Here is a 26,405-nt window from a genome sequence, read left to right as displayed (position 1 = left end):
TTTTTTCTGGTCAAGCTGTCCATGAAGCTGAGTTGATGAGTGACCTCTGGTGAGTGCAGGGGGACTCCCTGGGGCTTACCCCAGGGTCAGGTGCAATGGTTCTTGGCTTGAAGCCAGCTCTAATTCTGTGCCTTCCTTTGCCATTCAAGAAAGACAACTGAATATCTGAACTTGAATCTGTTTTCATGATAAAGAATTAAATAACTCGCAGTTTTAGTGCTTTATTACTTCCTCCAACATATCTCCCACTCCATTACTGGTGTGCTGTCCCCTGGAGGTGGGAAAATGACTCACTCAGCATCCTTTCCTTGGCTATTTCTTTCTTTTCTTTTCTTTTTTTAAGAGACTGGGGTCTCTCTCTGTTGTCCAGGCTGGAGTGCAGTGGCTATTCATAGGTTTATCATAATGCACTATACCCTTGAACTCCTGGGCTCAAGGAGGCTGGGCTACTCCTCAGCCTCTTGAGTAGCTGGGACTATAGGTAGGTGCCACCACATCTGGCTTTCTTCTTGGCTATTTTTAACTCCAGTTTGACCTGGTCACTTTCTCCAGAGATTTCTTTCCTTCCACATAATCTGTAAATTCCGAATGGCTGTCAGATTAAGTCTGATGCCATTCACTAGAAAAGATCTTTCATTAGGAGGCTCTACTTGAAACCAAATGGACTACAGCACATTTTCAACTTGGAAAGATTTGAAGAACTGGGAAGCATGAAGATCTTTGTACCTAATTCAAGGCAGTGATGTTTGGACACTTCGACTGTGTCGTGTTTCTCTTAGAGCTCTTAGTAGGCTGGTTATTCTGAAAGGTTGGAATGTCTCATAGATAAACAGCAAACATCATTGAGTAATTATACTTTTGGGGCTCACGTTTGAGTATTGACAACTGTGAAAAAAGGAGCTATAGACTCCTTAGGAGTTTAGCCCTATGCTCTAAGACATGTGCATTTATCCCAGACTCTCGTATAAAAAGCCAGTGCCCGTTGTGTGCAGAATAGGGTAGGACTGAGGCCAGACTTCCTGGGATCTAGTCCTGGAGCTAGCACTAACCAGCTGTGTTACTTATCTCCTATAAACCTCAGTGATCTTATCTTAAAAATAAGGTGATAATGATCCTTACCTCATTCAGTTTTGGCGAGGATTAAATGACATAAAATATGTTAAGAGCTTAGAATATGTCTGGCACTTAGTAAGCGCTCAGTGAATTTATGATGCATAAATGGACATCAGATTATGTCAGATTTGTCAAGCTAGTTTTTGATTTTTTTTTCCAATCCCTCTCTGATTTTTTTCTGCGTCACATCTGTTATATGTGCCATTTTGAAGCTTTGTAATTTTGGGAGGAAGAGTAATGGGAATTGAATAATGTGGGCAGTCACTGAGCTGTTACTATAACAATATTTGATCCATAGCCATTGGGATAAGACCATGCTATCAATTGTAGAAAGTAGCATTAGTAAAACATTTCATTTCTATGGCACTTTGGAGTTTACAATGTATTTTCTAATGTCCTGTCTAATTTGAATACAAAGAAAATATGAAGTGCAGAGAAATAACTGATTTTCTTTTTGTCTCATCACCAGGCTAGGTGTGACCCGGGTGTGCAGCCTCAGCTTGGTGATCTCACACATCATCAAAGCAGTTCTCTGCAGTACATTGAAGCACTTGTGTTGGGTACACAGAGTACCTGTTGTTAGGTTAAGCATTGTAGGAAGTTGTAAGAAAAGTAGCTTTGTATGGCCTTCGTGGCCATGTGTATGTAGTTCTGCCTAAGAGCAAAGTTAAATAAACTTGTAGCCAATATGACAACACAGCCTGATGACAGAAAAAAATTCCCCAGATAACCTTAAAACTCACCTAGAAGGAGCGAGGATTTGTGTAGTGTTCCGTATGTCCCTTTGTTTTCACCCCATTCCTACCCCTGCCCAGACTTACCTTTGCTGTCACTGGGGCTCTTTTGGAGGCTGGGAAGGATTTTAATCCTGTCTGGTCCTTTCCCAAGAATAGCAGTATGATTGAAAATGTGCCCACAAGCATAATCTCTGAATTGGTGGATTTAAAACAAAGTTGATGAGAGACTTCCAACGGCAAGTGTGTAAAAAGAAAATATCTCTTTAAAAGATGTTATTGATAATGAAAAGCTGAGACCCTTGATACTCCGCACACAGCTAGTATGGGCTTTATACAGATTCAGAGGCATCCATGTGTGTCCTGCTTATTGGTCCTTAGGCTACTCCCGCCCACAAAGTGTAGTGCTGTCTTGGTGGATCCTGCCGGAATGACACATCTTTTTGCTTTGGGATGATTGCTGGGTCCTGGGGTCTCTCTCCCTGCCTCTTCCCCAGCCCTACCCTATTGCACATTTTAGTGTGGCTTAGCTCTGTTGCCTTTGTGGTGGTTAACACTCAACCTCAGAGACAAAGATCTAAGCAGGAAGGAGGATCTATTGTGAACCGGTTGGAAGTTGATTTTTGACCCTAAGAAATTAGTTCACCTTATCATCAGATAGAGATGCTATTTGTACATTTCTCCCTCATACATGTACATTTACTCTCAAAATTTCCTGGGCTAGTAGGTCTCTCAAGGTGGCTGAGAGACCCTAGAAGGTACCAGTGTACCACTGGGCCGCATCCTTAAAGATGCTGCTGTGAGGGACAGCCATGGAGGCCCATGTGCGCCATTGCCCTTATCCCTTGGGGGCTCTCTGGATGAGGGCTTTCTCTGTCTTTGTCTTCTCTTGTCTTCGAGGTCCTTCTTACTCCCTTGTCCAATGTGTGACATCTTATCTTTTCCTCCATGAGCTCCATTTTTCTGTTCCAAATAGCTCTAGTCTGCTGGTATATTGTATTTGTTTTTTCTTTTCTTTTCTTTTTTTTTTTTTTTTGACACAGAGTTCCCACTGTCGCCCAGGCTGGAATGCAATGATGTGATCTCGGGTCACTGCAACCTCCGCCTCCCGGGTTCAAGCAATTCTCCTGCCTCAGCCTCCTGAGTAGCTGGGGTTACAGGCGTGCACCTCCACACCCAGCTAATTTTTGTATTTTTAGTAGAGACAGGGTTTCACTGTGTTGGTCAGGCCGGTCTCAAACTCCTGACCTGATGATCCCTCTGCCTTGTCCTCCCAAAATGCTGGGATTACAGGCATGGGCCACCGCCCCCAGTGTCTGCTGGTATATTGTACTCCTTTCTCTTTGTTTAGTTAAATTATTTCTGCTTTGTTTTGATGCATAACAGTGGTATATTAGTCTCAACCCTTTGGAACGTTTTTAGGTCCCGATGCTGTCATCCATTATGTTGAAGGGACAGGTCAAAGGAAAGAGCCCTGTGGGACCTTCCCTGTGACCATTTAGGATTTAGAGTCATTTGGCCTGGAGCTGTTATTTCCCAGCTACGAATCCACCTACCTGTCCCACCGGTCTGTGTCTCCAGCCTCCACTTCTACACATGGAAATCAGGAGAGGCTGCGTCTTAAATCCTTTTGGTAAAATCCAGACATTTATGACCTCTACCTCTCCCATAGTTTACCATGCCTGACCCACAGTAGAGTTCTTAAGAAATACTATTGTCTTTTCCCCATTTCTTATTTCCTGTTTAAATAAAATAAATTCAGTATTTGTCTTTCTAGTGTGTTGACATGTCTCCTATTCTCCCAAATTCCTCAAAGACCAGTGCAGCAATTTACCAATCTCAGTTTCACATTCCTTCAGTGTAATAAGTGAATTAAAGCCAATTTATTATCCAGGATTGCCTCATTTATTTCAAAATAAGCTGTGTACCAAGAAAGCTCTATTCCCTCAGCAAGAGCTAACTCCAGTTTTAAAGCTCATTCTAGAGAAAAACAGACTTTTATAGTTTGTTTTAGCTATTAAAGACCCCTTTTAAAAAAGAAATAGGCCTTTGGATGTTGCCAGGGGTTAGAAAGCTAGTCCAGAGACTGAGAAGGTAAACAAAGAAGCAGGGGAAAAACTGATTTTGAATGTTTAGAGTGTGTGAAATGTCACTTTTCCCCTTAACCTCTTCCTTAAGGAAAAGGAGAGATTGTTAAAGTAGTGTCTGGTCAGGGCGCACACACGTAGAAGGTTTCTGTAACCCTAGGGTAAAATACAGATCTATTAAAATTTTCATGAGTTTCTTTTACTTGTCAGAAGTTGCCTACAGCTTAGATGATATTTTCCTGATAGTTTGTAAACTTCTATTGACTTCTCTGTTTTTCTATTCGCCCATACCCATTTATTTTCTCTTTACTGCATTTTACTGTCTTAGGAAGATAAAACAGAAAAGCAAAACAAAACAAAAACCCCAAAAAACTAAGTCTGAAGCAGACTGTTGAATAATATTACTTTAACTGATGAACAGATTTTCCTCCCACAAAGAAGGAAAAAGGGAGAAAATTCGTAGCTCTTCTCTCTTTTTAAAGACTGTGCTGGAAAATTCCAGAATGTTATCGGAATAAAGGAATGACTTCGGGGGCTCAGAACAACTCGGGGAAAGACACTAAAATTTATTGAGCATTTAACGTCACCTGCCAGAAATTTAAAATGTGTTTTTTAAAGAACAAACATTTCATGATTTTATTGTATCCTTACGACAGCCTTTCAGGGTATGGGGATTATCCCCATTTTACAGATGAGCAAACTGAGACCTGGAGAGGCTAAGTAACTTGTTAAGGATCACCCGGGTGGGAACTGACCGAATTAAAATCCAACACTTCATGCCAGGTGCGGTGGCTCACGCCTGTAATCCAAGCACTTTGGGAGGCCAAGGCGGGTGGATCGCCTGAGGTCAGGAGTTTGAGACCAGCCTGACCAACATAGTGAAACCCTGTCTCTACTAATAATGCAAAAATTAGCCAGACATGGTGGCACATGCCTGTAATCCCAGCTACTTAGGAGGCTGACAGTAGGATCGCTTGAACCTGCGAGGTGGTGGTTGCAGTGAGCCGAGAGCGTGCCATTGCACTCCAGCCTGGAGTGCAAGACTGTGTCTCAAAGAAAAAAAAAGCCAACCAAAAAAACAACACTTTGATTTGCTGTAAGACCTTCTCCGTGAATATTAAACTGGTAAACTTCATACATAATGATGAGATTAGTCATCTACAGAAGTAACTCAGGGCTTGTCTGTAAACATCCTATGCTCCAAAGTGACTGCAGTGTAATCTCAGGAAGGCAAGACTGGAATGAGATCGTAAATAAAAAAAGGGACATCTAATACATACATTGGTCTCGTCTGAAGAAAGACTGTTAACAGAGGGGGATGGTCAGTATGGAATTGTAAACAGGAGGTCAAAGAGGACGAATGTGTTATTTATACCTACCAGAACCCAGGGAAGCGTGGTGAGAAGCAGCAGGAACTCTTCTGTCTGCTCGGCAGGCGGGCAGCTCCGTGTGGCGGAGACATTTGCTTCCACTATTATGGTTGAAGTCAGCGGCCATAAGATCATCTATAGACTGAGAGAAGGCAGTGTGGACAAGGGCCTCAGAGCACAGGCTCTCTAGGGGAGCATGAGTTCATGTTCTCCAATCTTTCCAACTATCATGCATGGAAGATATTAGAATGAACTTTTCCCCAGATGAGAAAACAGGCATGGAGAAGTTACACTTGGGCAAGTCAAAGAGGGGTAGAGATAGGCTTAAGGCCAGTCTAAATTCAGAACTCTCTTGACTACGTTGCTCTATCTCTCTCTCTCTCTCTTTTTTTTCCTTGAGACGGAGTCTCACTCTGTTGCCCAGGCTGGAGTACAGTGGCCTGATCGGCTCCCTGCAACTTCCGCCTCCCGAGTTCAAGCCATTCTCCTGCCTCAGCCTCCCAAGTAGCTGGGACTACAGGCACCCGCCACCACGCCTGGCTAATTTTTTTTTTTTTTTTGTATTTTTAGTAGAGACAGGGTTTCACCGTGTTAGCCAGGATGGTCTCGATCTCCTGACCTCGTGATCCACCTGCCTCAGCCTCCCAAAGTGCTGGGATTACAGGCATGAGCCACCGCGCCCGGCCACGTTGCTCTGTCTCTTAATAGTCTTGTCATTCCTGGGATGCTGCCATTTGTTTTCTTTTCTAATGGATAGTGGATCATGAAGATGGGTTCACATGGGTGACTTGAATTCTAGAGAGCCAGGCAATGTCACAGCTTCCTGGCCAGTTTGTGCCTGTTGGGGGATTCCCCATCTTTGATGCCTTTGACTTCCAGTCCCTGAGGGACACTCACTTCCCTGGCAAGCACTGTCTTGGACTGCATGAGTGATTTTCTATTGGTTGGTTTCTGACCGGGCGGGCACTTAGCTCCATGCTGGTCTGTGCCTGGCTGAGATATCTAAGATCAGCTCATTGCCATATTCTGAATCCCAGCCCTCAGGGGAGCAGCCAGCACCTCTGCTTCCTGCCTCCTCTGGCAGATGGCCCTGATCTGAGAGTTTAAGTGATAGCTATCTGAGAGGAGTGATTGGTAGAGACAGTAGCACCTTATTTTAATAATTTAAAAATCATAAAATATGCCACTTTGGATACAAAAGCTTTTAAGAGGCACTTAATAAAAATGTTTAGTTGCTTTCCACAATGAGAAAACATTGTTATAACTAAAGCACACTTCAGATATTTAAGCATTAAAGCATCCCCAGAGACTTATTCTTAACAGTAAAATGTATTGCTTTGTTCAAGATGATTCTGTAATGGAGAGGCATTACAGAGGCAAGAAGAGACGAGAATTCTTTATAATTAGTGTGCACTGTTTGAATGTAAATGAGTACTTGAAAACAGTTTGCTCTCAAACATCCTAAGTTTTCCCACTGTCGTCTTCCATAAGGTATTAATTGGTTTAAACAGCCTCTTTGTAGGCAGCACAAAGGTTAACTTCAGTCCAGCCCCTGTCTAGTTATCATCAACTCCAAATGCTAATGCTGTTTGAATTCATCAGACAGAATTGAGCTTTCTATACGTAGTCATGGCCTCTTAAAACTTACAAGGCCAGGCGCAGTGGTTCATGCCTGTAATCCCAGCACTTTGGGAGGCCGAGGTGGGTAGATTACCTAAGGTCAGGAGTTTGAGACCAGCCTGGCTAACATGGGGAAACCCCGTCTCTACTAAAAATACAGAAGTTAGCCGGACATGGTGGTGCATGCCTGTAATCCCAGCTACTTGGGAGGCTGAGTCAGGAGAACTGCTTGAACACAGGGGGTAGAGGCTATAGTGAGCTGAGATCGTGCCACTGCACTCCAGCCTGGGTGACAGAGTGAGACTCTTGTCAAAAAAAACAAACAAACAAAAAACCAAAACTTGGAAACTATATATAGTGTCTCTATATGAAATGAGACTAGAGAAATTTTATAAAAGAAGGGTCAAGTATAGATAAAAGACAACTGTATTTTATTATAAATGCTTTCTTATATCTCAGACCCAGGTAAGTTACAGGTCACGCTCAGCACCTGCCCCCGTGCATATAGCAGCAGGTTGTTGTAACATCAGCTTATTGAGAGTGTGGATCACTATAACATAGGAGTCGTGTTATGCTGTTCTTTTAATTCCCTCATACCAGTGCACTACATTCCAATACTAACATGTGGAAAAAAAATACTGAATATCCCCTTGTTTTTTAGTAAGACCATAGAGCAGAACATTTGCAATTTTATAATGGTTTTATTTTTAAGGTCAGGCATTTAAAGTGGCACAAAGCTTTGATGTGGGCTTACATTCTGAGTATTATAAACATTTAGCACAAAGTAAGAACTTACTTAAAAGATGCTCCAGCTTCCAGTGTGCTGTTTCTGTGTGAAATACTGAAAATTTGGGATCATTTTAAAAATAAACACTTATCTAAGTTGGCATGCAAAATGGAGCATTTAGAAAGCCATGAAAATAAGCCCATGCATAAAATATGGCATTAAAAAGGTAACTGTGAACTTTACAGATGGACTAGCATGAAAGAAGCTGTCTTTTGCTAGGGTGGATACGAGAGTTTGCAGCTCTTTGCTGCAAAAAAATAAGAGCAGAAACTTAAGTTGTTTAGTTGTTTTGAAATAACAGCTACACAGAGGGCTCCTTCTGGTTCATCCATATTTTATTAGGGCAGCAGTTAAAAAATTCATTAGAGACACCCATCTGTAGCTAGCAGCACTCTTGAGGGGGGCTCAGATGGTGATCAGATTTTGGAGTAGCACTTTACACTAAAAGAAAAAGACAATCGTTTAGGAGAATTAATAGCACAATGGAGAGAGGCTGCTTGATGCATCTTGAAGCATACCCTTCCACATGGTTTATGAGTCTTTTGCTACTGAATTCCTCAGCCACCTGCTTCAGTTGGGAAAGAGAGATCCAAGCATAACAAGGAGAGAAAAATTGGATCAGAGAGTTGAGACTGTATTGGTCAATGGAGAACATAGATAGAGTGTCTATGTGATCCGTGCTGGGCTCTAACTCGTGTGTGTGTGTGTGTGTGTGTGTGTGTGTAAATCACGTTGGCCCCCTGGGGAACTTCATCAGTACAAAAAAAAGCTTGTGGTCAGAGCTGAGGCTGCCCTGGTTTACCTTGGCCTTGAACTCCACCTCCCTGGTGGTCAGGTCCAGGTGCCTTTGCCTCATCTTTATTCATGAATTGAAAATACCTCTAGTTATTGAATGGCAATGGAGGGGAAGTGACCTCTCCTCTACCCTCCTAGATTCCCTAGCTGGGTCTATGAAATTGACAACAGATAGATTAACAGGAGAATAGGCATAGACATTTATTAATTTTTTTTTTTTAGAAGGAGTTTTACTCTTGTTGCCCAGGCTGGAGTGCAATGGCACGATCTTGGCTCACTGCAACCTCCGCCTCCTGGGTTCAAGCGATTCTCCTGCCTCAGCCTCCCAAGTAGCTAGGATTACAAGTGCCCTCTGCCACCATACCCTGCTAATTTTTTGTACTTTTAGTAAAGACAGGGTTTCACCATGTTGGCCAGGCTGGTCTCGAACTCCTGACCTCAGGTAATCCGCCTGCCTCGGCCTCTCAAAGTGCTGGGATTACAGGCATGAGCCACTGTGCCCAGCCCATTTATTAATTTTTAATATTATGTGCATGGGGGGCATCACAGGAAAAAATAGTGAATACCCCAAAGAGCGGTGAGATTTGAGAGCTTATATACTGTTTTCATAGGGGAAGGAGAGGAGGATATAGGTTGTGATTTTTAGAAATGTGCTGTTAGAACAGCAGATGGAAGATAGGAGAGTTTGTGACAAAGTTTGTCTGGGTGTGGTGTCGACTCCTAGTTTCATCTCCTGCAATACAAATCTGTCTTCCCTGGTTGATGAAACTTCCAGGAAGGGAATTCATGACAACTGAGTTCCCTTTGGCACATGTGTTTTGAGCAGATAAAGGGAGTTTAGAGAAAACCTTTCCCTGCACTTGCTGTTTTTCAAGTGCCTTCAGCTCAAAATAATCAATATTCCAAAGCAGCATAGTTTGGAGTGGCTTATTTTGGTTTCCTTCAGTGACTCTGTGCCAGGCATGGTATAGCGCGGTTAAAGTCATAATCTCATCTATCCTTCCAGCAATCCTAGGGGTGGAGTCCCATTTTACAGATGAGATAATGGAAGCAACAGAGAGGTTAGTCACCTGACCATGCTCACTCATAAGAGGCAGAGCTGAATTTCATCTTCTGCTATTAAGTCCAGGTCCATAAACTGTGTGCATATACATTTTTTTAAGATAAACTTTCTATTTTAGAATAATTATAGATTTATCGCAAAGCTGCAAAGACAGCACAAAGTTCCTTTCACCCAGCTTCCTCTAACGGTAAGGGCTTATATAATCATGGTGCATGTATTAAGACTCAAAAATGAACATTGGTGCAATGAACTAAACTACAAATCTTATTCAGATTTCACCAGTATCCTTCTCCTGTTCCCCGATCCAATCCAGGATCCCACGCTGTATGTCACATGCATGGTTTTTGACCCTTAAACACGAAGTGGGCTGGATGTCAAACTGCTGGGTGGCCTGTTTCTCCTCATTACTGATGAAGAAAGTGAGACGCTGGTGCCATCTGTCACCTTCCTTGTGGGGCCCAGGACTCTCATTGTCTAATGGAAAGGGGAAATCCTATGTAGGGTAGAAGATTTAGAACAGAGGCATGGGGACAAATTTTAAACATAGACCATACTTTTTCTACTTGTAGTAGTTTGTAGCTAAAACCACATTCAAGAAATAGAAAAAGATTGGGGGAGAGCGAGTATTCTGCAAAGCAACAACCTCTCTAGCATCATTAAAGTTTATGATGCATTTGAATCCCAAGTGTACTAGGATGTTAAATAGGACTTTTCCTTAAAACAAAGCTTTCCAGTCCTGACTGCCCCCTAGAATCACCTGGATAGTGTCAAGAAGCACCAATACCGGAGGCCCATCCCTCGATGTTGTAATTTCATCAGTCTTGGTTGTGATCTGAACCTCAGAATTTTTAAAAGATACCGCCATGATTTTTTTTTTTTTCTGAGACAGAGTCTTGCTCTGTTGCCCAGGCTGGAGTGCAATGGCGTGACTGTGGCTCACTGCCGCCTTGCCTTCCTGGGATCAAGCTATCCTCCTGGGCACATCTAGGATGCACGTAATTTGCCTGTATTCTGTGACCAACCCTTCTGTGAACACCCCCTCTGTGACCAACTCCTCCTGGAATACCAGTGTGGTTTCCTTGGGTGGTTTCTGGTCACTTTTTTTGCAAGCCCTCTTCTTCTTTCGGGATTTGCCTTCTTAGGCGGCCTCATTTAACCCTCCTGGCTTTCCCACTTGCATGGCATGTGTTTCCACCTCTCTGTGGCCCAGGTCCTGCCTTGGCCCTGTCCTCTCGGTCCCCACCTGGAAGCCACCCTGGGCCTATTCCCATCCTGTCGTCTGCCTCATCCTCCACAGCTGCCACACTGTCTGTACCCAAGTCCCAGTGGTTCTGAACTTCTTCAAGCTGGCTGCACTCAACACTGCCTTTCACACTGTGCTTGCTGTTCTCTCCACCGGCAATGACCTCACCCTCCTTTTTGGCTTGGGAAGCCTCAGCCTTCCAGTTTACTTTCCTGGCCTCCTGCAGTGGAGTTGCTCACAGCCTGGTCTGCATCTGCTTGTTGACATGTCTGTCTTCCCCAGGGAGCCATGAGCTCCATTGAGGACAGGGACCATGACTTTGAAAAATTAATAATTAATTTTTAGAGATGGGGTTTTGCTAAGTTGCCCAGGCTGGAGTGCAGTGGCTATTCATAGGAGGAATCATAGCTCATTGCAGCCCTGAACTCCTGGGCTCAAGTGATCCTCCCAGCTCAGTCTTCCGAGTAGCTGGGACTACGGGGGCATATATGCACCCAACTTGAAAAAGTATTATCAAATATTTCACAGTTATAAAAACTGTATTTATATATAATTATGTGTTTAACATATAATTACACATAGGTTTTACATGTGCTGTTTGAAAATAATACAATCAGTTCCTGTGTAACCACCACTTAAGAAATGGAACATTACCCTTGAATTACTATATAATTGCATGCATTTTTTCCTATGTATTGTTTGAGAATAATACAGTAGGCACCTGTGTAAATACCAGCAGGCTTAAAAATGGAACATTACCCTCGAGGTCCCTTGCACATCACATCCTCTTCCCTGTTAAGACTGGTTTATCATTCTTTTGCTTTTCTTTATACTTTTAGCACGTATCTATCTCCTGTGCTAAAAGACTGTTCCAAGCAGAACAGTCATTCCAGTTTCAGTGATTCTGGGCTGAGACTGTAGACAATTAAATAAAAAGCCAATTCAGTGTAGGATTCATGCCTTCCGACTGTGAGGCTGTTGTAAGGAAGTAGCGTTTGTGGGAATGCCACCCAGGAGTCAAATCTCTAGCCTTTGGGTGATCAGGAGGCTGACAGGAAAACAGCGACAGAGCTTTGCCTCTGGTGGAACTCCTGGTGGCCTGCAGACCTGTTGGCGTCTGTACCTGCAGTCCACTCAGCTTTCCAGATGACTGAAATGCCCCAACAGGGTAGAGTGGCTCGCCTCTCCAAGAAAGAGCAGTTGGTGAATAATCATGCCTGGGAAAACAATCTGCCTGGCAAAGAGATGGATGGTATCCGTTGGTGAATGTGATGTCAGCAAGCCCAGTGCAAGATTCTGTGGCGATTCCTTGATTGACCTGCTCGGTTGGTGGATTTTGAAAGGGAGTGGGAAGGACTGCTTCACTTGCATAGAACTCTCCCTTTCTCTTGCGCCATCTTCATATCGATGTCTACCTTTCTCTTTGTGTATATGTGTTTATAAATATTTCACATGTATATTTGTGTACAGACATATACACATTTGGATTTATATTTGTATACATTTTGTATTAGTCAGTTTTCATCCTGCTGATGAAGATATACCCGAGACTGGGAAGAAAAAGAGGCTTAATTAGACTTACAGTTCCACATGGCTGGGAGGCCTCAAAATCATGGCATGAGGTGAAAGGCACTTCTTTATTTTATCTTATTGTATTTTTTTTTTTTTGAGACAGAGTCTCGCTCTGTTGCCCAGGCTGGAATGCAGTGGCGCAATCTTGGCTCACTGCAACCTCTGCCTCCTGGGTTCAAGCGATTCTTCTGCCTCAGCCTCCCGAGTAGCTGGGACTGCAGGCGCCCACCACCATGCCCAGCTAATTTTTGTATTTTTAGTAGAGACAGAGTTTCACCATATTGGCCAGGCTGGTCTTGAACTCCTGACCTCGTGATCTGCCTGCCTTGGCCTCCCAAAGAGCTGGGATTACAGGCATAAGCCACCACACCCGGCCTGGCAAAAGGCACTTCTAACCCAAAAGTCCACAGTCCAAAGTCTCATCTGAGACAAGGCAATTCCCTCCTGCACATGAGCCTGTAAAATCAAAAGCAGGTTAGTTACTTCCTAGATACAATGGGGTTACCAGTATTGGGTAAATACAGCTGTTCCAAATACGAGAAATTGGCCAAAACAAAGGGGTTATAGGGCCCATGCAAGTCCAAAATCCAGTGGGGTAGTCAAATTTTAAAGCTCCAAAATGACCTCCAGATCTCACATCCAGGTCACACTGATCCAAGAGGTGGGTTCCCATGGTCTTGGGCAGCTCCACCCCTGTCGCTTTGCAGGGTACAGCCTCCCTCCCAGCTGCTTTCACAGGTTGGCACTGAGTGTCTGCAGCTTTTCCAGGTGGATAGTGCAAGCTGTCGGTGGATCTACCATCCTGGGGTCTGGAGGATGGTGGCCCTATTCTCACAGCTCCACTAGGCGGTACCCCAGTAGGGACTCTGTGTGGGGCTCCAACCCCATATTTCCCTTCCTCTGCCCTAGCAGAGATTCTCCATGAGTGCCCGGCACCTGCAGCAAACTTCTGCCTGGGCATCCAGCCATTTCCATACATGTTCTGAAATCTAGGTGGTGGTTCCCAAACCCCAATTCTTGACTTCTGTGCACTTGTAGGCTCAACACCAAGTGGAAGCTGCCAAGGCTTGGGGCTTGGACCCTCTGAAGCCACGGCCCGAGCTCTATGTTGGCCTCTTTCAGCCATGGCTGGCTGGAGCAGCTGGGACACAGGGTACTAAGTCCCCATGCACACAGCATGGGGACCCTGGGCCCGGCCTACAAAACCTTTTTTTCCTCTTGGGCCTCCAGGCCTGTGATGGGAGGGGCTGTTGTGAAGACCTTTGACATGCCGAGGAGATGTCTTCCCCATTGTCCTGGGGCTTAACATTTGGCTTGTTGTTACTTATGCAAATTCCTGCAGCTGGCTTGAATTTCTCCTCAGAAAATGGGTTTTTCTTTTCTGTCACATTGTTATGCTGCAAATTTTTTGAACTTTTATGTTCTGCTTCCCTTATATATCTGAATGCCTTTAACAGCACCCATGTCACCTCTTGAATGCTTTGCTGCTTGGAAATTTCTTCCGCCAGATACCCTAAATCATCCCTCTCAAGTTCAAAGTTCCACAAATCTCTAGGGCAGGGGCAAAATGCTGCCAATCTCTTTGCTAAAACATAACAAGAGTCACCTTTGCTCCAGTTCCCAACAAGTTCCTCATCTCCATCTGAGACCACCTCAGCCTGGACCTTATTGTTCCTATCACTATCAGGCTTTTGGTCAAAGCCATTCAACAAGTCTCTAGGGAGTTCCAAACTTTCTCACATTTTCCTGTCTTCTTCTGAGCCCTCCAAACTGTTCCAGCCTCTGCCTATTACCCAGTTCCAAAGTTGCTTCCACATTTTTGGGTATCTTTTCAGGAACGCCCCACTCTACTGGTACCAATTTACCGTATTAGTCCATTTTTATGCTGCTGATAATGACATACCTGAGACTGGGAAGAAAAAGAGGTTTAATTGGACTTACAGTTCCACATGGCTGGGGAGGCCTCAGAATCATGGCGGGAGGTGAAAGACACTTCTTACATGGTGGCGGCAAGAGAAAATGAGGAAGAAGCAAAAGCAGAAACCCTTGATAAACCCATCAGATCTCATGAGACTTACTCACTACCATGAGAACAGTATGGGGGAAACTGCCCCCATCATTCCATTGATGTCCCACTAGGTCCCCTCCCACACAACATGGGAATTATAGGAGTACAATTCAAGATGAGATTTGGGTGGGGACACAGCCAAACCGTATAAGATTTGTATTATTTTTATATCACGCATGTGTGCTCCCCCAACAGTGTTCCTTCATGCACATGGATGGTGGTGTTGAAAATGCACTTTCTGTTGGACTTCCAATTTTAGGCCAAGCTTAGGCCCAGGTTGTTGAATTAATAATGAATAAATCTCAATAAAAATAGAATGGTGGTTATCAGGGACTGGGGCAGGGGGAAATGGGGAGTTAATATTTAATGGGTACCATGTTTCAGTTTGGGAAGGTGAAAAAGTTCTTCAGGTGCATGATGGTGATGATTGTACAACAATGTGAATGTACTTAATGCCACTGAATGATACACTGAAACATGGTAAAAATGGTAATTTTATGTTACATATATGTTACCACAATTAAAGAAAAGTAAAAAAAAAAATCATAGGGAAAATTCAATGGAAGCCTCAGGAAATGGTAGGGGAGGTCAATTCCAAACCCACATACATTCTAAAATGTCAGAAATGGTCAGTTAGCAAAGTAAGGATTAATTAGATTTTACACTTATATGTCTTTGTTGACATTTCTGGGAATAAAGAGAGGAGAGTGTGATAATTCCTCTTCTATGTCAGTTCTAGAACCTTCTCTTTGTTCCTTACCCTGGTGCTTGTATGAGTATGTACAAATGTGTGTGTGTGTGTGTTGTGTTTGCAAACATGGACAATGGCGTGTGGGTTTGCTACTCTATTTCTAGTATTTCTGTGCCACCTTATTAATAGGAGAGCTGTGGGATCAGGCCTCTGGATGTAACCCTGTCCTTCCTTAGTGCTTCTGAGTTCAAACTGACTAACTCACAAAATGCGTCTGCATCGGGACTGACTTGTGGCATTCATTTTCTCAAAGGGCAAAAAACCTTTTGTTTCTGGTAGAAATTAAAGATGTGTTTGTGACGGCCCTCACTTCTTTTTCACCAAATGCAGCACCCTTCTTCCCTTTAATCCTATGAGGTGATTTTATGGGGTGGCACATAACTTGGAGCTCATGGGAGGCCTTAGAACCATTAACCAACTGAGCTAACCAGGTTCCTCCATTAGTTTAATTTCAAATTGAATTCTCCTTCCTCCATGATTGAAAGAGTACATTCAATTCCTGTAACAGTTTTTGTATGCCTGACTGACATCCCTTGCTAGAGCATAAGCAGTTTGAGGGCAGGGATGGTGTCTTGTTTATGGCTGTACCCCATGTATCATCTAGTGTTCAATAAGGAATTGTTTTATGGAAATGGATTACATGATTAAATTGGAAATAGAATACAGGTTGATTTATTCCACCCCCAGCTTGCCTTGCTCACTGGATGCTTATTACAGTGACCTGAAGGCACTTCAGAAGACTTAAGTGCTCTCTGAATTATTGAAGGAAGATGGACTTTGGCTCAGTAGAGTGTTTGTGCTTAGTGCCTATTACTGGATTCTGATTCTTTGGAAACAAATTAATCCAGAGGGATATATTGTTTCTTTATGGTTCTGAATATTTGGTTAGCCTGAATGTATTAAGATCTTACACCCCAACCATGACAGATGGGATTAAAATTCCTTCCCTGAAAAGAATATATTCCTTTATGCTTCCACTATAAATTTATATGTAAGTCATGTTTTGTAAAGTCGTGTTCTTCTCTTGCTATTTGGTGCATTCCCTGCAGCATTCTCGAGGTCCCAGCATTTTCCCTTCAGGAGACCTTAGAATTATTGGGGTACGGGGCAGCCAAGTGACCTGCCCAAGCCCACGTGTCATTTTTTTTTGTTGTTTTTTTGAGACAAGAGTCTTGCTCTGTCACCCAGACTGGAGTGCAGTGGTGTGGTCTCGGCTCACTGCAACCTCCGTCTCCCAGGTTCCAGTGATTCTCCTGCCTCAGCCTCCCGAGTAGCTGGGATTACAGGTGTGCACCACCACGCCAGGCTAATTTTTGTATTTTTAGTAGAGATGGGGCCTTGCCATGTTGCCCAGGCTGGTCTTGAACCTCCTGACCTCAAGTGATCCACCCACCTCAGCCTCCCAAAGTGCTGGGATTACAGGCATGAGCCACTGCTCCAGGAAAAAAACTTGAGTATCATGTTTTCTTAAACTGCATGTTTAAGATTTCATATTTAAAAATGAATATTGTCTGGCCAATGTGTATTTTAATTTCTTCTCTGATATACTGTAAACTAGGATTGTTTTAGGAATTATAAGGACCTCAGGAAACTTCTGTGTAGTATAAACTGGAAACAATTCATATCCACCACAGAAAATAATTAACAGTGCTGGGTGTTAACAATACTTAGGGGGGAATGAGTGATGGAGGGAATGAGTGATATGGACAATTGGTGAAGCCCTGTTGACTGGGTGATCAGGAGAAGGGAGCTGATGGGGGAGGGATTGGAAGCTGAAGGCTGGGAAGGATTTGGATAGATGAAGGGAGAACATTAAGAGGGAGGGCTGACAGGATTCTTGCTGATCCGGCTGGTTAATATTGGCTTGCCTCAATTTTCCTTCTAAGCTAGGTAAACATATATTTCCAGGCATCCTATTTGGACTGTATACAGAGACCCATTGACATCTGGGTCTGTTCTAAGCTGCTTTCACTTCCCTCCAATCAGAGCTTGTTGGGCTCAATAAGGTGGAGATGGGGGTCATATATTACCAGGGCAAGCAGGTCTGTGCTTCAGAGAGGAAGTAAGGCATCAGCGCTTCCCTCTAGAATTGATCTGTTGCGGAACAAGAGGCCTCGAGGAGCAGAGAAAGCTGCGCCAGGCTCCCTTTCCCTGCTCAGTCGTTCGTTCCTGGACTAGATGGGTGGAACGAGGCATCTCTGGGTTTCACAGAGCACAGAGGGCACGGCTTGTTTCCTAACCGGCTCTCAAAACCTGCCTGCACTTTGGGCTTTTTCTTCACCTTGCCATATGTTGCTTCCTGCCCTTTTGAACCTCCTTCCAGAGCTGATTGCACTTATGTGCTAGGAAAGGAGTATTTGTCTTCAAGGTCTGAATGCATCCTAATCCTTATTGAACTGCAAGGTGTGATGGCACGACTTGGATATGTAAGTGAGAATTGATTCTGGTCACAGGGGATGTCATAAGTTTCCTCAAAAAATAAAAATAAAAAAGAGGAAAAAAATAGAAAAAATGGCCTTTCGTTATGGGAAACTGGGAGTTTTTCCTACAGATTTCATTCCTGCCTTATATGGGTTTCCTGGAATTCTTCTAGCAGATTCCAGCAGTGCCCTCCTGATCTGCCCTCTGCCCTCTGAGGGTTAGGATTCATAGTGTGTGACAGTCTTTGCTATTCAGGTCACCTTCTGGGAAGGCCAGTGGCCAGGGGATGGTTTGCATGAGCCCTCAGCAGGGTGCAGAAGCCAGGTGGTTCCCATATCTCATTCCCACGTTTGGTAAACACCTCTCTTACATTTGCCCTCCTGGGCTTGTTGCTTCTGGTCCCCGGCTCATCACAGCTTCCCAGGGCCCCGGTAGAAACAAGGGTTCACAGTGGGTAACCTCACTGTGCTGCAACTGGAACCTGGCTTGCAGGATTTCAGGACCTTTGGTTGAGTAGTTTTGGAAAAGGCTACTCAGGGGCTGGACGCGGTGGCTGTGGCTCACAACTGTAATGCCAGCACTTTGAGAGGCCTAGGCGGGGGGATCACCTGAGATCAGGAGTTCGAGACCAGCCTGGCCAATATGGTGAAACCCCCTCTCTACTAAAAATACAAAAATTAGCTGGGCGTGATGGCAGGCACCCGCAATCCCAGCTACTTGGGAGGCTGAGGCAGGAGAATCACTTGAACCTGGGAGGCGGAGGTTGCAGTGAGGCGAGATTGTGCCACTGCACTCCAGCCTGGGCAACAAGAGCGAGACTGTCTCAAAAAAAAAAAAAAAAGAAAAAAAGAAAGAAAAAAGAAAAAAAGAAAAGGCTACTCAGGCTGAAATGCCCTCAGGCCTTGGAAAAGAAATGAAATTGCAAACAAATTATTTTCTACTTAGCCTTTTTCTTTTAACTTCAGAAGGGTTATCTGGATGACTGGTACTTACATAAAAAAAAAAGTTAAAAGTCTTTTTAAACCACAGACAATATAGGTTTCACTGGACTCATTTTTCAAGATACAAAATTGTTGAATTGTTTTCCTTTGGTAATTGAAGCCAGAATTCAGTGTTTTCTCTAACTTCCTTTCGGATTCTTTGCTCTCTGGAGAACGTTTTGCCTGCTTTGCAAGGGGGTATGAGTAGTGCGTGTGCCTGAGGGCCTTTCTCTGCCCCCTCCTAACGCCCGGCCACCCTGTTCCGACTGCTGCCCCTGCCGGTCGGGCCCGGACACTGCAGGGAGCCTCACATCCTCGGATGACGGATTCCTTCTGTACATCTCATCACATCCTTTTCTACTGGCTTCAACTTGCATGGCCTCTGTCTTGAAGAAAGAAAGAAAAAAATGAAATGTTTCTTCTGCCTTCCTGTCATTTTACGCATTTTACGCTGATATACTTGTAGGCAAAGGGAATCGAAAGGGCATGCACTTTGGAACGAGACAAGCCTCAGTTCAAATCCGGGCTTTGGGAAACCATGATCCGGGAGTTCTGGGGCAAAGTAAGGCTTTCTGAGCTTTAGCTGTATTATTGGTAAAATGGGAATAGTACCGATCTCCTAGGGTTATAGTGTTAAATGCCTCCCTTCCTTTCTTTACTCTGACTTCCTCCACCACCACCTCATGGTCCCTCCTTCCATTCCTCCCTTCCTTGCAAGCTTCCAGAATTCTATGTACCCCGGGCAGCAGTAGCCCTTCTGGAGCTCCCCGCAGTTGGCAAGAGCAAGTCACTGTTTGAGCAAGTCTTGGGCTCTGTTATCTTCAGATGCTCAAGTCAGGAAATAGGGGGCTAGAGGTCATTGTGCTCATTTCCCCAGAGATTATCAATGCCACCCCCACCCCTTTTAGGAGATGGCATGTGCCATGATCGTAGCTCAGTGGGATCCTTAATGCCTAGTGATCTCGGCTTAACAGGACAAAGATTCCAAGCCCATGTCTGTTCTGGGAAGCAAAGCAGGATGTGTGGGCCTGGAGTGAAGTTTGTTCCATTTCTCGCCATAGGCCGTGGTATGATTACAGCTGTGCCTAGTGCTGCCTGGTTTTACTTTCATGCCTGATTTGCAATGTGGCAGGGTCCTGAGATGAGAGCTCTGTGTGGGCCAGTAGAGTCAAGAGACTTTGTCCTGGTCACTTGGCTACTTGCAGGGGGTTCTGGAAAGTCAAGTTCTCTGAATCTCAGTTGCCTTTAATATAAAAGGAAAGCTATAGTTTCGGGTCTGATTGATTCACATGGTTTTGGTCGGGAGTGAATGAAATTAATGTAAATTAAAACACATTATGAGTAGCAAAATGCTATGCAATCTAAAAATAATAACATTTTAATCACTCTTATCATCATATGTGCCAGGCACTGTTCTAAGCTGTCTACAAATAGTAACTCATTAGTTGAATGCTCACAACCACCTTATGAGAGAGCTACTGTTAATATCACTACTTTACTGATGGGGAAACTGAGGCACAGAGAGGTTAAGTAACTTGTGGAAGGTCACACAACCAGCAAGTGGTACAATCAGGGTTTGAACCAGGCAATGAGGAGTCAGCATTTGTTATTGTTCCTATTCCTATAGCATAGCTGGGAAGGGAATGCAATGCTGGTTTGGAGAACACATCAAGCAGGCCTCCTGTCATCTGCTGAGTGAGATGAGATGATGGCCATACATTGCGGCACAGCCAGCTATCCATGGTCTGCAGCAACAGATCAGTCTTGCAGGGACATGGATAGCTCAGCTAGTGAACATTCACATGTTCAACGAATAGCTGGAGTAAATAGTTGGATCTCATTTAGAGGCATGCTCTGGCATTCCTCTTTCACATCATTTGCTTTCCAGGCCCACTCCAGGATGAGAGTACTGAGGTGCCATAAAAGACCAACAGGCAAGATGTTGGAGGGTTCAGGAGCTGCCAAGGTTGTGTTCATGCTGACCTGTTGGCATAGCGTACAGCAGTGCCAGCTGCTCTGCTAAACTGAGGAGCTGAGATGCTATGTTGATTTCTACATGTTCCAGGCAAATACTTCCTGAGGATTGTCAGGATTTACATAATGGATTGGCCCTGGGACCACTGAGCCAGCATCTATCTTTGACAGGTGTACCGAGAGATGACCTTTAAACCTAGGGATGTTCTCCAGATGCAGTTCCAGCTGGGCCAGTAAGATCTGCATGTTTATGGTGCTGTTTTTTCTTTTCTTCCCAGGCAGCCGGGATTGCTTACCACCTGCAGCGTGCTTTCGGAGGCGGCGGCTGGCACGGAGGCCGGGCTACATGAGAAGCTCGACAGGGCCTGGGATCGGGTTCCTTTCCCCAGCAGTGGGCACACTGTTCCGGTTCCCAGGAGGGGTGTCTGGCGAGGAGTCCCACCACTCGGAGTCCAGGGCCAGACAGTGTGGCCTTGACTCGAGAGGCCTCTTGGTCCGGAACCCTGTTTCCAAGAGTGCAGCAGCCCCTGCTGTGACCTCTGTGAGAGGAACCTCGGCACACTTTGGGATTCAGCTCAGAGGTGGCACCAGATTGCCTGACAGGCTTAGCTGGCCGTGTGGCCCTGGGAATGCTGGGTGGCAACAAGAGTTTGCAGCCATGGACAGTTCTGAGACCCTGGATGCCAGCTGGGAGGCAGCCTGCAGCGGTGGAGCAAGGCGTGTCCGGGCAGCAGGCTCTCTGCCATCAGCAGAGTTGAGTAGCAATAGCTGCAGCCCTGGCTGTGGCCCTGAGGCCCCTCCAACCCCTCCTGACTCTCACAGTGCCTTTACCTCAAGCTTTAGCTTTATTCGGCTCTCGCTAGGCTCTGCCGGGGAACGTGGAGAAGCAGAAGGCTGCCTACCATCCAGAGAGGCTGAGTCCCATTGTCAGAGCCCCCAGGAGATGGCAGCCAAAGCTGCCAGCTTGGACGGGCCTCATGAGGACCCTCGATGTCTCTCTCGGCCCTTCAGTCTCTTGGCTACACGGGTCTCGGCAGACTTGGCCCAGGCTGCGAGGAATAGCTCCAGGCCAGAGCGTGACATGCATCCTTTACCAGACATGGACCCTGGCTCCTCCAGTTCTCTGGATCCCTCATTGGCTGGCTGTGGTGGTGATGGGAGCAGCAGCTCAGGGGATGCCCACTCTTGGGACACCCTGCTCAGGAAATGGGAGCCAGTGCTGCGGGACTGCCTGCTGAGAAACCGGAGGCAGATGGAGGTCAGTGTCTCTTCCACCTCTGCGGCCCGAGATTGTCGTGAGCTCAGATTAGCACTGGGCAGACGGCAGGAAACGAGGGGTTCTGGGCTCAACTGACTTCCTCCTGGAAGCTGCAGCAGCTCCTTTTGGAGCCGGCTGCACAGGATGTTGCTGCACTTCTGTCTCTTTGAATTGGACACAAATCTACTCTCCTTTTTGTCTTCTCTGTCACTTAGGTGCTCAGATTTGCTCTCCATTGGGCCGCAGGCTCCTCCGCAGGCCCCGGCTTAGGTGAGACGTGGTTCATGCAGCCCAGCTCTGCTTTGAGACAGGAAACTGGGGGCAGGGGAGATTGAGCTGGGTGATGTTTGGAAGGAGTTGAGAGATACAAAAATGGGGATGCCCTCTATCAGGGCGATCCTGCTCTTCATCCGCTTCACTCATTCCCTTCCATTCTGCTGCAGTGGCTGCTGCCTTCCACAGGGTCGGGAGACTTCGCTTCTGGTCATTGAACCTCTTTGGCTCTCAGTTTCCATATTTAGAGATAACACCAACTCATAGGATTGTTCTAAGGCTCAAATGAGAATGTAGCTGCTTTGGAAATAAGTACAAACTGGAGACATCTAAGGCCCAGCCTTATGATGATGCTGTCCATCCACTTATCTGAGAGGTGGGTATAGCCGGAAGTAGGCAGGGTTCCTCTACCCACAAAAGTTCCCAGAGAAGCCCAGGTAGAGATGCTCTGTGGCTCATCTGTTGCCAGACTGTATTTTAATCCTGGTGTGTGTGTGTGCATATGTGTTTGTGTGTGTATGTGTGTGCATGTAGGTGTGCCTGTGTGTGCGTGTGTATGTGTGTGTGCATGTTTGTGCTGTGTGTGCATGTTTGTGTGTTTGTGCATGCATGTGCGAGTGTATTTGTGTGTGTGCATTCGTGTGTTTCTGCGTGTGGTGTGTGGATATGTTCATGTGGGTAGGGAAGTGGAGCACCCACTCATCAGGCATTTGGGAGGAGTAATCTGCAGAAGTTCACGCTCATTCCCCGAAAGAGCATCTCCCTTCTGTTCTTTATCTATAGTCTGATGTTTCTAGCCCTGTCCCTGTTTGCCCTGTTTCAGCCCTCAGGGACCTCAGCCCAGCCCTCTGATTTATTATGCAGAGAGGGAGTGAGGTCAGAGCAGAGATGCAGGCTTGTATTCTGGGTGATGTGTGGAGTCTTCCAGTTAGTCATTGCCTAAACCAGTGCCCCTTGTCTTTCCCCCAAACCCGTTCTGAAGGGCCTCCAATATTGGTTGATTTGAATGCATAGAATCTATCCAGTTTCTTAGGCCAGAAACCACAACCATCTTCCACACCTCCCTCTCCCTCGTTCCACATCTGGCTGGCCTCCAAGCCCTCTCAGTCCTACTGCTAATCTGTCTCTCATCACCATGGCCGCTGCCCTGGCTCAGATCCTTGTTATCTTTCACCTGGGTTTTGCAAGAGGGTCTACCTTCCTGCGGTGTTTCTCTTCTCCAGTTAATTAAACTAAATGTGATCATATGTGCAAAGTGCTTCAGACAGGGCCTGGCATCTAGCAAGTACCCAGAAATTGACCATTGTTATCATTAGAGAAATAGCTCCAATTTAGAGAGTTTGAGTGAAAAGCAAATGAAGCTCTCCCTTCTGCCCATAGCTCAAATTAAATTCCTATCTTATCTCAAATGGCAGAATCTGGACACACTTTTTCTTTAGTGTAAGTATTGTTGTCTATGGCAATCCCACAGCTGGGCAGGGAAAAACATGACACTCTCTTCACTTACACTCATGTACTGCATAATGACATTTTGGTCAATGACGGATCACATATATGATGTGACAGTGCTCCTATGAGATTATCGTACTGTGTTTTTGTTGTACCCTTTCTATGTTCAGATATGTTTAGATACAACAATACCTTACCATTGTGTGACACTTGTCTACAGTATTCAGTACAGTCACATGCTGCACAGGTTTGTAGCCAAGGAGCAATAGACTATTCCATCTAGCCTAGGTGTGTAATGGGCTACACCATCCAGATTTGTGTAAGCACACTCTACGATGTTCACACAATAATGAAGTCACCTAATAATGCATTTCTCAGAATGCATCCCTGTCATTAAGTAACGCTAGGCTGTACTTGAGTATCTGTTGTGTGACAGCGGAATTAACAGAGTAGTGGGAATGACAGAAATAACACAGTCCAGGGCATAGGACTTACGGGAAGGCAGAGTTTGCCTCAACAGGAGGAAGAACCTCTTGACAGTGGGAATTGTCTGTGATGAGGCGGGCTGCTCAGGGACTTGTTTTCCCATGGTGCTTACACAGAGGCCCCAGACTGCTCACTGGGGTTGCAGCTGAGGCCCTTGGGACAGGGCAGAAGGTCGGGTGAAGGATCTCCAAAAAGATCCTTTGAAAGAGTAGGATTTCTAGTGTTTGGGGGCCTTATTTATATTATATTTTAATTCCTTAACCTCCTCTCGCTTCTACTTAAGTAAAAATGAGAATCTCAGGAATTTAAGTTTCAGCTTCTTCTAAAAGATGGTTGATCCTCAGTGTTTGTGGATTCTATATGTGTGAATTCGTCTACTTGCTAAAATTTGTTGTTAACTCCAAAATCAGTACTCACAGCACTTTTACGGTCATATTTCATTTTTATTTTATTTTTTAAGAGACGGGGTCTCTGTCATCCAGGCTGGGGTGCAGTGGTGTGATCATAACTCACTGTAACCTTGAACTCCTGGGCTCATGCGATTCTCTTGCCTCAGCCTCCCTAGTGGCTGGGACTACAGGCGCATGCCACCATGCCTGGCTAATTTTTTTTTTGTTTGTTTTTTTTGGGTAGAGATGAGGGTCTCACCACGTTGCCCAGACTGGTCTTGAACTCCTGGCCTCAAATGATCCTCCTGCCTCAGCCTCCAAGGTACTGGGATTACAGGCATGAGCCACCATGCCTGGTGGTAATTTTGAACCTGCACAGAGTGGCAAAATATTTGGGTCACCTGATGTACATGCTTTCTACTTAGGTCAAACAAGGTCAGACCAGATGATATTCTACCTTCTCTCTCATACTACAAACTAGTATCCTTTTTGTGGTCTATTTAATGCCATCTTTTTTTACATTTTTGTGCTCTTTATTGGTGAGTTAACCATTGCAAAAGCTCCCCAAGCATAGTGCTAATGCCATCTAGTGCTCCTAAGCATGAGAAGGCTGTGATGGGCCTGATGGAGAAGATACGGGTGCTCCAGAAACTTTATTCAGGCATGAGTTAGAGTGCTGTTGGCCAGAGTACAATGCTTATGGATCAATAATACATATTAAATAAGATGTTTTTAAACAGAAACACCCATAGAACAAGGTTATGTGTTGACCGATGGAGGAAGGTGTTGTGACCAGGGGTTCACGGGAACCTACCCTGTGTTTCTCCTAGGAGCAATGCTTCATTATTCCCTAATTCAGTATTCACAGAAACTTTATAGAACATAACTACAGTACTGTGAATAAGGAGAATTGACTGTGTATATTCTATGCTGTTTAGAAATCGCTGCTTAGCGAGATTTCCAGGGATTGCATGGGACTGAGAAGATGGTAATAAAGGTAGTTGGTGACCAGGCATGCAGAGGAGGGGAAGTGGAGTGGGCCCTGCAAGGTAGGCTCCACCTAAGGCCATGGAAACTGGTGAAAAATGAAGGACTCTGCCTGCAGAGTATTATAGGACGTTCCACAGGCAGGGTTGTGGCACAGTGCAAGACATGGCCACTGGGGCTGTGCCTCCAGCAAAGACGGGTATTCAGACATATCTCAGGGCAGTCCATTCAGGGCCTTATAGAGATCACTGGACGAGGCGGGCATTGTGGGGTGGGCTTTGGCTGTAAATGAATTTTTTTCCTGACCTTGTTTCCTGCATTTCTTCAGCTTCTGTTCTAATAAATGTTTAATGATACCATCATTTGGGTGTGGCGATGGTAATGCTATAGCTTTATGTGGCCCTCAAACCATTCACACAGCCTTTCTTCTGTCCCTAATATATAGGACTAAGTTACTGGTAAACTTTGCAGTTGTAAAATAGAACAATTCAAAGACAAAGGGGTTAATATGATTATTCATTCATTCTTTCATTCATTCAGAAAGCATTTATCAATGACAACTAGTACAATGCCTTATGCTAGGCTTTGGAGATTGTATTAGGACAGGCTAGTAACAGGCACTACGTTAGAGGCTCAACATAACAAAATTGTGTTTTTTGCGTATGCTTCATGTTCCACAGAGATTTTTGGGGGGCAAGAACCCAGCCTGCACCATCTGAACATATGACCCCCTTAGTCACAGACATGAGGAAGAGAATGTTAGGGAGTCCTACAAGAGCGATCAAATGCTTCAGCATAGAGGTAACCCCATCACTGCCACTCATACCCTGTTCAGCAGAACAAGGAGAGAGGCACTTGTACTCTTTCCATGTGCCCAAAGCAGTGGAAAATCAAGTCAGGGTAAGTACTAGCATCTTATACATGGATGCAAAATAGTTCTTGCCCCCCAGATGCTCAAGGTCGAATGATGTGCACAGATAAAACC

The 26,405-nt window shown here is 45.0% G+C and overlaps 1 protein-coding gene across 11 annotated transcripts in view; it reads left to right on the top strand.

The window, feature by feature from the left end:
* Nucleotides 1-26,405, top strand: part of DISC1 (DISC1 scaffold protein) — a 414,923-nt gene that overhangs the window by 46,506 nt on the left and 342,012 nt on the right. For all 11 annotated transcript variants that reach the window (XM_001151459.7, XM_054660130.2, XM_009441659.4 and 8 more), the window contains exon 2: nucleotides 20,857-21,836. In XM_001151459.7, coding sequence (XP_001151459.4) covers nucleotides 20,857-21,836 — 980 coding nt within the window. The remainder of the gene's footprint in view (nucleotides 1-20,856; nucleotides 21,837-26,405) is intronic.

The sequence above is a fragment of the Pan troglodytes genome, chromosome 1, assembly GCF_028858775.2.
Source record: "Pan troglodytes isolate AG18354 chromosome 1, NHGRI_mPanTro3-v2.0_pri, whole genome shotgun sequence".
NCBI classification, from domain to species: domain Eukaryota; kingdom Metazoa; phylum Chordata; class Mammalia; order Primates; family Hominidae; genus Pan; species Pan troglodytes.
This window is presented reverse-complemented; position numbering and strand designations above follow the sequence as displayed.